Source organism: Apodemus sylvaticus, chromosome 3 (assembly GCF_947179515.1).
Source record: "Apodemus sylvaticus chromosome 3, mApoSyl1.1, whole genome shotgun sequence".
Taxonomy (NCBI): Eukaryota; Metazoa; Chordata; class Mammalia; order Rodentia; family Muridae; genus Apodemus; species Apodemus sylvaticus.
The window spans coordinates 139760364-139772809 of record NC_067474.1 but is presented as its reverse complement, the minus strand read 5'-3'; the positions used below and the strand labels follow the sequence as shown (position 1 = coordinate 139772809).

Below are 12446 nucleotides of genomic sequence, written 5' to 3'. Positions count from 1 at the left end.
ATAGTAGTAAGATGAGAGTCTCGAGGACTCTCAACAGAAAGGCCATTTTCCATTAGAGTTATCACGATAATCTGGGAAACGGCCACATTCTAGACCAAGTAAATTCTGGTGTGCTCCCCAACTTGAGACCTGCAATCTGCAACTACACAGGAGCCAAAAGCCCCGTATACACCAGGCAGGCAGGGCATCAGGCACAGACGTGTGCATATCCAAGTTTGGTTTTATGACAAAAGAAACAAATAACAAATGCCAAAAGAAATGGTCGTTAATGGAGATTCACTCCAAACACTCTCAGTAAGCCTCACTGCCAGACTTGACTCCTTGAGGGATGGGGTCAATCAGTGACTGGAGATTCCAGATAGAAGTCATCAAAAATAGGGACTGTCACCTACCCCAAGGCCACCGGCAGAAGGAATTCTGGGTCCCAGGGTGTGTCTGAAAAGTGGAACCCTGTGAAAGGCAGCTAAGACATGTCTGTCAGACCACCAGGTCACTGGTGGGGAAGGTTGGCCGGAAGTTGGCTCAGAACACTGGAGGTCCCTGAGGTGGCGCTGGAACTTTACCGAGGACACAGTCTCATGGCCTTTTGGAGGGGAACTCTCGACGACCTTGACCCTTGCCACCAAAGTTGCGCACACGGTGGATGATCTGCAGCTGCTGTTCGATAGTAGCAGTGATGTTCACACCATCTGGGATATGGACATAACGGACATTACGACCTGTCACGAAAAGGTCATCCAACTCAACCTGATGTCCCCAGCGGTCAGTATAGGTGACGTTGGCCAGGCGGATGTTCATGAAAGCATCGACGTTGTCAATGCGCCCTCGGGCCACACTCTCATCTCGAAGGTCCACGGTGGTTATTTGGCCCTGGAGGCCCTGCAACAGGATGATCAGGCTGTTCTCAGAGATGGTGCGCTCCTTCACAGAGTGACTCAGTGCCATCGTTCCACATTGGCTGGCTGTTCGCTGTGGGCAGGAGCACACAGATAGATGTAACTCACCTTTGCCAAGCCCTCAAACTCCACACTAGTGGTCCAGATGCCTCGATGCTCTGGATACACCTAGGGAAACCTTTGCCTGGCCTCCACACCCCACATATCCCAGAGATCTAGATTTATTTGCCTTGGGAGGAGAGGCCTAGATTGTTTTGTTTAGTTGTTGTTGTTTTTAAAGACAGGGTTTTCCTATATCTCCCTGAGTAGCCTGGAACTTAATGTGTAAATAAGGGTGGCCTGGAACTCACAGAGATCCACCGGTCTCTTCCTCACAAGTGCAGGGATTCAAGGTGTGTGCTACCACATCCTGCAAAGTATCCTATTTTTACATTATTTTGAGACAGGGTTTCTCTATGTAGCCCTGGCTGTTCTGGAACTCTCTATGTTGACCAGGCTGCCCTCAAAGTCATCGAGATCCTCCTGCCTCTGCCTCTTGAGTGCTGGGAATAAAGGCGTGTGAGCCTATGCTCAGTTTATACTTAAGAAAAAATAAAAGCTCCCCAGATAATTTTTAATGTGCCAATCAGCTTGATAACCACTACTGTAAATTGTAGTTTATATATGTCCTTCTGCCAGGCGCTTGTTAATATGTAATCTAGCCAAGCATGATTGTGCATACTTATAATACCATCACTTAAAGTCTGAAGCAGTAAGAGCACCCCAAATGCCAAACCGGCCTAAAATACATCGTGAGCTTCCAGGTCAACCTGGATAATGGAATATTTCAAGACAAAACTAGCCAAGCCTAGGCCAGCACTCAGGAGGCAGAGGCAGGTGGATCTCCGAGTTACAGACCAGTCTGGTATACAGAACGACACCCTGACTTAAAACAAAATCCAAAAGGACAGTCTTTCAGACCTCCAGGCAGGCCCAGACTTTAGCTCCGGCTCTGCTGCTTTCAGGAAGAGAGGCCTGGGGCTTGCCACTAGCGGTCAAGCTTGTTAGTCCCACCCGGGAAAGCCGGGTGCCGAGTGCATCCCTCTCCTCACCGCGCGTAAAGGGTTTGGGAAGAAGAGTCCACAACCAGTGCGCAGGGGAAGAGGCCGCCCAGGTCTCAGCGCGACCTAGTCCCCACACTCGACTGCCCGAACCACCGCGTGATGCCTTCCGCCTTCCGCGCGCTACGCCTCCAAAACCCGCCCGTGTCTTGGGGCGCCACCCACCGAGGCTCAGAGAAGCCATGGCAACCGCGGCGACCCATAGCATCAGAGCATGCGCCTCGCAGGATACGGACTACAAGTCCCAGGAGGCCGCGCACCGCATGCTCAACCCCCTTCTCCTTTTCTGTCTAGTTTCCCACCTTTGTAGGCTTGGGGCATGGAGCTGTGTCCCCTAATGGCCTGCTGAGCTCATGACGCTGCATGGGAGAGAGCATCAGTAAAATAATAATAATAATACTAAAAAAATAAAAAAGAAAACGTTCTTCACCTGATTAAAATTGCGGGAATGTGGCCCGGATGTGGTGGCAAACTTCTTAATTCCAGCAACTTCGGGAGACAGAGGCAGGTGGATCTCAGTTGGAGGACAGCCTGGTCTATAGAGAGTTCCAGGACAGCAAGGCCTACATAGCTATCTTGTCTCAAAAAGGAAAACACAGGGCTATGGAGAGAAGGTTTAGTTGCTAAACTTTAGCAATTAAGACCGCATACTAAAAAAAAAAAAAAAAAAAAATCCAGGCGGTGGTGGCGCACGCCTTTAATCCCAGCACCTGGGAGGCAGAGACAGGCGGATTTCTGAGTTCAAGGCCAGCCTGGTCTACAGAGTGAGTTCAGGACAGCCAGGGCTATACAGAGAAACCCTGTCTCAAAAATACCATACTATTGCAGATGGCCTAAATTTGGTTCCCAGCTCACAACTGCCTGTAACTAATTAACAATTAAAAATAAAATCTAGCGCTGGGCATGGTAGTACACACCTTTAATTGTAGCACTCAGAGGCAGAGGCAGGTGGATCTCCATACTTTGAAGCTAGCCTGGTCTACAAATCAAGTGTTCCAGGTCAGCCAGAAACCCTGTCTCAAAAAACAAAACAAATCTGAAAAGGTTTATTTTAACTTATCTGTTTGTGTTTGTCTGTGTAAAGGTATGCTATGTGTGAGTAGTGATTCCCTCAGAGTTCAGAAGGTAGCATCGATTTCCTGGGGCTGCAGGTACAACTGGCATGGTGCTGAGAACTGAACTCAGGTCCTTTGAAAGAGGAGTATGTGATCGTAACACCTGAGCCATCTCTCCAGCTCCTAAATGACATCTTTATTTAAAAAGTGTGTGTAGAGGTCGGAGAGATGGCTCAGCGGTTAAGAGCAGTGACTGTTCTTCTGAAGGTCCTGAGTTCAAATCCCGACAACTACATGGTGGCTCACAACCATCTGTAATGAGATCTGACACCCTCTTCTGGTGTGTCTGAAAATAGCTATAGTGTACTTACATATAACAATAAATAAATCTTTAAAAAAAAGTGTGTGTGTATGTGTGTGTGTGTGCACACACACACACACACACGCGCGCGCGCGCGCGCGCGCGCGCCCCCCCCCCATAGCCACAAGGGATTAGAAGAGGGTGTCTGATCCCCTGAAACTGGAGTCATAGTTGTGAGCCCATTGTGAGCTCCTTGATGGATATGAGTACTGAGAACCTAATTCAGGTTCTCTTTGAGAGCTGTAGGTGCTGTTCTTTCATTTTTTAGGAGGGTGGGGTTTGAGATAGGGCCTTTCTCTAGAGACCTGGCAGTCCCTAAACTTGTTCTATAGAACAGGCTGGCCTCAAACTCAGAGAGATCTGCCTGCTTCTGCCTCTCTGTCTCTTGGCCTCTCTGCCTCTGCCTTCCGAGTGCTGGAAGGTATGTACCACCACACTTGACTGGAAAATAACAATTGTGAATTGTTTAACTTTTGTTTTGTAGTTGGGTCTCCGGTAGCCCATTCTGTTTTGAATTCACTTTGTCCTGAAGGACCTTGAGCCTAATCCTCTGGCCTCTGCCTTCTAAATACTGAGACTATGTACATAGCTCCTACTCTATCTGATCATATTGTTACTGAAGCCGTTTTTTGCTCACTAAGTGTTAAGCCAATCACCAGCATAATGAGTGTTTTGTTTTTGGCTTTTTTTTTTTTTTTTTTTTTGGATTTGGTTTTTTCGAGACAGGGTTTCTCTGTATAGCCCTGGCTGTCCTGGAACTCACTCTGTAGACCAGGCTGGCCTCGAACTCAGAAATCTGCCTGCCTCTGCCTCCCAGAGTACTGGGATTACAGGCGTGCACCATCACCGCCCAGATGTTTTTGGCTTTTCAAGACAGTGTTTCTCTGTATAGCCCTGGCTGTCCTGGAACTCACTCTGTAGACCAGGCTGGCCTCGAACTCAGAAATCTGCCTGCCTCTGCCTCCCAGAGTACTGGGATTACAGGCGTGCACCATCACCGCCCAGATGTTTTTGGCTTTTCAAGACAGTGTTTCTCTGTATAGCCCTGGCTGTCCTGGAACTCACTCTGTAGACCAGGCTGGCCTCGAACTCAGAGATGTGTCTACCTCTGCCTTCTAGAGTGCTGGGATTACAGGCGTGCGCCACTACCGCCCGGCTTAATAATGAGTTTTGAGGGGAGGACAAAGCTTATTCATGGGGCACCCAAATATAAGACAGACCTCCCCCACTGTCAATCCTGACTTCCCCACACAGGATGACTTGACCTGTAGGGAAGGCAACTGGGGAAAAAAAGAAGTGAGAAGATTTGTGATCTGCATAGTGTGATCAAACTTCACAGATCTGCACAGGATATTTGCTTAGAACATTCCAGAGTTTTCCTGTTGTAAGTGTGGTGTTTGGTCCTAAACCAAAGGTCACCTACAAGACACTTGCACAGGCCTGGGGGAAGGACTGGTGATTTCAACCAGTTTGGATTCCAAGTTCCAGTTTAAAAACAAAACAACTAACCACAGACAACTATTTCCATCAGAATCTAGGTCAGTGTTGTCTGCCCCAAACTTACTGGGAGTAGACCGCTAAACTGAGTCACCTTTGGTGACAGAGCTTCCTCAGGTTTCGCTGGGTATAGTGCCTGCCTGCCTGCCTGCAGCCTGCTCTGCCACTCCTTGTCCCAGGCCTGGCACCCATCTCACACTGCCCATTCTCTAGGTATCTCTATGGCATATCTTCATGTCGGACTAGTACTCAGAGGTCACCAGGGGGCACATTTCGCCTAGACCTTACCAAAAGTAGATTTTCTCATTTTTTGTGCTTGCTGCCCCGATTTTTTTACTCCCTAAATTGGGTACCTTCAGCAATCACATTCCTTTCTTCTATGGCTCCCTCTTTTTTTTTTTTTTTAAAGATTTATTTATTATATGTAAGTACACTATAGCTGTCTTCAGACACTCCAGAGGAGGACGTCATATCTCCTTACAGATGGTTGTGAGCCACCATGTGGTTGCTGGGATTTGAACTCAGGACCTTCGGAAGAGCAGTCGGTGCTCTTAACCCCTGAGCCATTTCTCCAATCTCCTCCCTTTTTTTAAAAAATATTTTATTTCTTTATTTTATATATATGATGAGTACATTGTAGCTGTCTTCAGACATACCAGAAGAGGACATCGGATCCCATGACAGATGGTTGTGAGCCACCATGTGATTGCTGGGAATTGAACTCAGGACCTCTGGAAGAGCTGTCAGTGCTCTTAACCTCTGAGCCATCTCTCCAGTTCTCTCCCCCCACCCCTTCTCCCTTTCTTTCTTTCTTTTAATTATTATTTCTTTACATTTCAAATGTTGTCCCCTTTTCTGGTTCCCCCCTCCCTCATTCTTACAGTCAAGGGTACCAGTGCTTGATGTAATTGGCCAGAGATAATATGGTAAATTAGGGGCAGAGATGGGATCAGAGCACAGCATCCCAGTTCCAACCATGCTGGGCATTGTATGAGGCCCTTGTGACTTTATTTATATGTATGTGTAGAAGGCAGAGGACAACTTTGTGGAGTAGATTATCTCCTTCCACTTTTGCATGCATTCTATAGATTCAATTTAGGTGTGTGTGTGTGTGTGAGAGAGAGAGATCTTTACCTGCTAAACTATATTGCAAACCCTTTGGCTTGATTCTAAATGGAAACTTGGATATTACTTAGTCAAAATTTTAGGTAGAGGTTTTTTCTTTCTTTCCGCAGGGTTAGGAGCGGAGCCTGGGGATCCACGCACTTGGATAGATCACAGAGTCACACACTGCCTCCTATTTTCTTTCTTATTATTCCCTTCCTGACTCCCATGCAAATAAACTTGTTTTTCTCAATATGTGTGCAGGCCTAGAAGCATGAAACTCAGAGATTGCTTCATCAGCACAGATGTGTATCTCTTGTTTATTTACTGAGGAGGACAGGCAGCTCGAATCTCTGCAGCACAGGTGGAGGGAGGAGGCCGTGGTTTCTGGGCAAGGGTGGTTCACCTCTTAGATCCAGTCCCAGATGACAGTGAAGTCTATGTCTGCGACAGTATGGAGAATCACAGAAACTTGCCCTCCCCTTCCCCAGTCAGTCCTCAGCCAGATAGCTTAGAGGTTAAACAGAGTTCATGTGATGTATTTGTAGTAGGCAATTTAGGGCAGTTGAAGTTTCTTCTCCAGCAGAAACAGGTGGATCTACCCTGCAGGCTGTGGGATCCATGTGACCCAGAGCAGCTGTAAACGCAGCCCGGCACAGAATTGTAAATTCAGCTGGATCGGTAGCACACACTGAAGGATGATTTCGGGACCAATGAAGGACTCAATGAAGAATGAAGGATGAGGAGGCTTAAAGGTGGGGGGTATAGGGGTTAGGTGAGAATATAGGTGAGTTAGGTGAGTGTGGCTAGGCGGCGTGGGGGAAGGTGTCCAGGCGGGCCCTTGCCTGGGCACCTCTGCCCCTGAGAGACCACACACACACAGACATGGTATAGAATAGAGTTTATTCAGAATAGGGGATGGGAGTTAGTGGTAGAGAGAGAGAGGGAGAGAGAGGGAGAGAGAGAGAGAAAGAGAGAGAGAGAGAGAGAGAGAGAGTGAGTGGAGGGAGTGGAGGCCGGCCATGACCACATGGAGTGGGGGGAAGAGCCCCAGGGGCAGAGAGGTGAGAGTATGTGGGAGAGCGGTGAGCAAAGAGAGAGAGGAGGGGCAAATAGCCCCTCTTATAGTGGGGCCAGATCTCTGGGGTGGGGCATACCTGGCTATTGCCAGGTAGGTGTGGGGTGGAGCTTACACAAAACCCCAACACACACCTTTACGCACTTGAGAGGCAAAAGCAGGGGGATCACTGTGAGTTCCGGGCCAGCCTGGTCACATAGTAAGTACCAGGGCAGTCAGAGTTACATAGTGAGACCCTATCTCAAAAAGACAAAAGAAAAGGGACCAGAGAGATGGCTCAGTGGTTAGGAGCACCAACTGCTCTTCCAGTGGCCCAGCCAGTGCATGCCCCAGTTCCTGTGTTAATGAAGTGCCTCAAAACGAACACAAAGCATAGTTTTTATTGTTGCTTTGGTATTTTTTGTTGTATTTATTTATTTATTTTCAAGACAGGGTTTTTCTGCGTGACCCTGGCTATCCTAGAACTCACTCTGTAGACCAGGTTGGCCTCAAACTCAGAGATCCACTTGCCTCTGTGTCCTCAGTACTGGGATTAAAGGAGTGTGACCCCTTCGCCCAGCTAAATCATGATTTAAACGGACGAACAAAGAAACAAACAAAAAACTCAGCCAAGCATTGGTGGCCTTTAATCCCAGCACTTGGGAGTCAGAGGCAGGCAGATTTGAGTTCCAGGACAGCCCAGGCTACACAGAGAAACCTTGTCTTCAAAAATGAAATGAAATGAAACCAGACCAGACCAAACCAAACCAAAACAAACCAAAACAAACCTAACCAAAACAAAACAAAAACCTCAATTGTGCAGTTGTTGAACTTTGTGGCAATGTCAAAAGGTTGAACATACCAGGTGGTTAAGGGGTGTCTTCCTTGGATGAGAGATAGCAAATTTATTTATCTGGTGGCCTACCTTTCAGGATCGAAACTATGCCAAAGGGCAGGTTTCCTGATCTTGCATTCCAAAACCATATCCTCTTGCTTCCCATGTGGTGTGACCTCAGTGGTCCTTCAGGCTGACCCCGTTTTACACCATGGCCTGATCAGTTGTGGTTCTCTGCCGCCTGTGTCATTCAGATATTCCTCTCATAGGAATAGACTCCGACCTCTGACAGTTAGAGAGCCCTGAGGGTACACAAAGTTACTGGTCCCAGGAGGGGGCATGTAGGACAGGGCTTTTGGCCTCTCGGAACTATCTCAGGCAGCCCTGACCCGAGGCCATTCACGTGAGTCCCTGGGGAGACATCCAGCCTAAAGCTCGGCCTGGTGTTTGATGGTAACTTAGAGGATCCAGATATCACAGCAAACCGACGCCTTTGTTGATAAAGGTAGACTCCGGGAAGGGGCATGCTTGGAAGAACAAACATCTGACCCCCAGGTGTTCTCCCTGGGCCTAGCAAGCCTGTCTTGTCATTGCCTGGCTTACTCTGCCTCTCAGAGGTGACAACTCCCAATGTGTTGAGAGACAGGGTTGATGCCTTCTAAACTGAGCCACAACAAACCATCATGGAAACACCATGACTGGAGCAAGTTCGGGAGGAAAGGGTTTATTTGGCTTACTCTGCTGCATCACTGTTATCATCAAAGGACAGGAAATCAAACAAATCCAGAAGAACATGGGGGCAGGAGCTGATGCAGAGGCTGTGGTGGGTGCTGCTCACTCTCTTGTTTCTTAAGGCTTGCTCAGCCTGCCTTCTTATAAAACCCAGGACTGCCGGGCGGTGGTGGCGCACGCCTGTAATCCCAGCACTCTGGGAGGCAGAGGCAGGTGGATTTCTGAGTCCAAGGCCAGCCTGGTCTACAGAGTGAGCTCCAGGACAGCCAGGGCTACACAGAGAAACCCTGTCTAGAAAACACCAAATCCAAAAAAACAAAACAAACAAACAAACAAACAAACAAAAAACCCAGGAACAACAGCCCAGGATTGGCTCCACCCACAATGGGCTGGGCCCTCCCCATCAACCACTAATTAAGAAAATGCCCCATAGGCTTGCCAACAGCTTGATCTTAAGGAGGCATTTTCTCAGCTGAGGCTCTGGTCTAAGGGATTCAAGCTAGAGTCAAGTTGACACTCGTTATGCTGAGTGACTGCCCTTACTCGGATTTCAAACTTACCTGTAAAGCAAGCTGAACAGCACACTCCTCAGGATCTTTACTAATTTTCTTAAATTACATTTAATCTTTAAATCTTTGTGTGTGTGTGTGTGTGTGTGTGTAGTGTGATTACAGGTGTACCATGGCGCATATGTGGATGCTGAGAACCACCTCTGGTGTTCTTGCCTCCACCTTGAGATAGGACCTCTGGTTTGCCGGTGGAATGCCTGGCTAGCTGACCTGTGAGCTTCCAGGGATTCTCCTGTCTTGGTTTCAAATCTACCTGTAGGATCCTGCGATTACAAACGTGCGCCATCGTATCTGGCTTCATGTGCGTTCTGGGACCTGGACTCAGGTCGTCATTCTTCTGCTGGACACTGTCTACTGAGCCACATCCCCATCCCGGGGTTTCCTTCTTTTTCTTTCTTTCTTTCTTTTCTTTTTTTTTTTTAAGATTTATTTATTGTTATATGTAAGACACTGTCGCTGTCTTCAGACACCCCAGAAGAGTGCGTCAGATCTCATTACAGATGATTGTGAGCTACCATGTGGTTGCTGGAATTTGAACTCAGGAACTTAGGAAGAGCAGCTAGTGCTCTTAATTGCTGAGCCATCTCTCTAGCCCTTCCATTCTTTTTGTTTGTTTTTGAGAAAAAGGGTCTCCTAAAGCTTAGGCAGATCTCACACTTGAGTTGGTCCTGGGTCTCTGGTTTCTGTGGCTATACTATGTACCTCCGGAGATCTAGCCTGCAAGTTCCCAGACATTCTCCTGTCTCCACTTCCCATCTTTCAGTAGAAGTGCTATTATGGATGTGTACTACCACATCTGCTTTTCCAAAAAAATATTTATTCATCTATGCATTTTACATATGGATACATAGTCTGAATGTATGCTGGAATGCTGGAGGAAAGCATCAGAACCCATCACAGCTGGGCTGTGGTGGCACAAGCCTTAATCCCAGCACATGGGAGGCAAAAGCAGGCGGATCTCTGAGTTTGAGGCTACCCTGGACTACACAGAAAAGCCCTGTCTTCAAAAACAAAAGAATGTTAAGGATGGTTGTGAGCCACCACGTGGATGAAAGGAATTGAACCTAGGACCTCTGATAGAACAGTCAGTGCTCTTAACCACTGAGCCATTTCTCTAGTCCCTTCACAAAAGTTCCAGGAATCAAATTTCTGTCATCAGGTTTGCATGGCTAGTGCATTTACCCCCTGAGTCCCCAAACTTTTTGTTTTGTTTTAAAGGTTTATTTATTTATTATATGTATGTCTTCAGACACTCCAGAAGAGGGAGTCAGATCTCATTATGGATGGTTGTGAGCCACCATGTAGTTGCTGGGATTTGAACTTGGGGCCTTCAGAAGAGATTTGAACTCGGGGCCTTCAGAAGACCAGTCGGTGCTCTCAACTGCTGAGCCATCTCTCTAGCCCCTGGTTTTGTTTTTTTTTTTTTTTTTTTTTTTTTGTATGTGTGTTTTAAAGATATGTCTTGATATTTGTGTGTGTGGTTTTTTTGAGACAGGGTTTCTCTGCGTAGCCCTGGCTGTCCTGGAACTCACTCTGTAGACCAGGCTGGCCCCGAACTCAGAAATTCACCTGCCTCTGCCTCTCAAGTGCTGGGATTACAGGAGTGCGCCACCACTGCCCGGCAATATATGTCTTGTTATGCAGCCAGAATGGCCCGGAACCTCCTACTCGGTTGTCAGGTGTTGCTCTTTTGTTCTGACAGGCACTTGTGAGGTGCTGGTCCCCGAGGAGAGCTGCTGTGGTGCCCGAATGGCGCGGGATACTTGCTAATCTTGGTAGTTGCTGAATTAACAATAATGGAGAAAGTCTGGGTTAAGAGCAAGAATATATTTTGCTGAAAATACACAAATGTGTGTGGCTTCAGAAATGGATGCTCTCTGCGAGATCTTCACAGTTTGTTCAGACTTAAGAGTGGACCAGAAGGTGCAGGCCTCCACTGGCGTGCCAGCAGGAGCACACTGGATCCCAGCCGTCCATCCCAGGGTCGTCGGTCGTAAGGCAGTCTCTCGAGGAAGGCTGGGACGTGCCCACCGGCCTCTATAACTTGTCCATCATGGCCAGCAAGTCGTCTCCCTTGCTGGTGCTCTGCTCCGGCTGCTCTGTGACCTCAAACTCCCCCATGATCCGGGCCAACTCCTCATTCCGCTGCTGGTCCTGTGGGAAGTGTGGGGAGAGAAGAAAGTGCAGGTCTGCAGGGCTCCTTTCTGGAAGGAAGTACTTAACTTACCATGCCAGCAAGGGCTCAGCTCTGAGAAGAACAGAGATGATACCTTTGGTGATGTTTTGATTTTTGAGACAGGTTTCTCTGTGGAGCCCTGGCTATCCTGGAACTTCCTCTGTAGACCGACCAGGCTGGCCTTGAGCTCAGAGAGCTGCCTGCTTCTGCTTCTCAAGTGATAGAATTAAAAGCATGCACCACCACTGCCCAATTTTCAGAAAGATTTATTTTTATTTTCGTGTATAAGTCTTTTGTCTTCCTGTGTGTATATGCGTCATATGCATGCCTAGTGCCCACAGACCCCCTGGAACTGCAGTTACAGGGGTCGTGAGCCACCATGTGGTCCTGAGCCACCATGTGGTTGTGAGTCACCATAGGGGTGCTGGGAATTAGACTGTTGGCCTGCAAGGGCAGTCAGTGCTCTTAACCACTGGGCCATCTCCATGCTTGGAGAGCAAACATTTTACAAGATACTGAGGAGGATAGGTCAGGACCCTGTGGGGCCCCTCACATACCTGCGTAGCCTGAATGTTGATGACTTCATAGGACAACTCCTCCGGCCTGGACAGCGCTGCGTGTCTACATGAGGCAGGAAGAGACAGGCCTAAGGTTACAAGGTTCATGTTTCCTCTTCCTAGTATGGTGAACCACCTCATGAGAACATGGTAACCTGTTTTCTCTGCCACTTCCCCTCCCCTCCCCTTCCCACTCCTCCCCCCTTCCCTATATTTCAGAAAGTCACATGTGTTTGCTTCTCTGCCAACTTTTCCCTCTCTCATCAGGATCTGAGGCCAGGTCACATGGCAGTCCCTCCAATCCACAGTGCGAACTGGCCTTCACTAAGACATCTGTGACCCGGCCACTGACATGACTTGAGGACAGCTGGGGGGGGGTCCCACTCCAAGTTTGTGTGAGTTCACGAGTGAGTGTGTGCACACGTGCCACGGCGAGCAGGTGGGAGCCAGAGATGGCTTGTGAGTGTCGGTTCTCCCCGTCCCGGGGCTGGAATGCAGGGCCCGGGC

General features: G+C 48.2%; 2 protein-coding genes across 3 annotated transcripts in view; both read right to left on the bottom strand.

Annotated features, from left to right (window-relative positions):
* Positions 1-202: 202 nt before the first annotated feature.
* Positions 203-2128, bottom strand: Lsm10 (LSM10, U7 small nuclear RNA associated). 2 transcript variants are annotated; one of them, XM_052177337.1, is made up of 2 exons: positions 1988-2128; positions 203-969 (listed from the first exon to the last, which is right to left on the bottom strand). In XM_052177337.1, the coding sequence occupies exon 2, from the start codon at positions 943-945 to the stop codon at positions 577-579; it is 369 nt and encodes a 122-aa protein (XP_052033297.1). In that variant the 5' UTR covers positions 946-969; positions 1988-2128; the 3' UTR covers positions 203-576. The 2 variants fall into 2 exon arrangements, with proteins under 2 accessions (XP_052033297.1, XP_052033298.1); XM_052177338.1 differs by lacking the exon at positions 1988-2128 and adding an exon at positions 1857-1970.
* Positions 2129-11018: 8890 nt separating this feature from the next.
* The window catches only part of Oscp1 (organic solute carrier partner 1), a 28957-nt gene continuing 27529 nt past the window's right edge, over positions 11019-12446 (bottom strand). Inside the window, exons 9-10 of the mRNA XM_052177336.1 lie at positions 11940-12003; positions 11019-11360 (exon numbers count right to left, since the gene is read on the bottom strand). Of these exons, the coding sequence (XP_052033296.1) occupies positions 11244-11360; positions 11940-12003 (181 nt within the window). The 3' untranslated portion in view covers positions 11019-11243. The remainder of the gene's footprint in view (positions 11361-11939; positions 12004-12446) is intronic.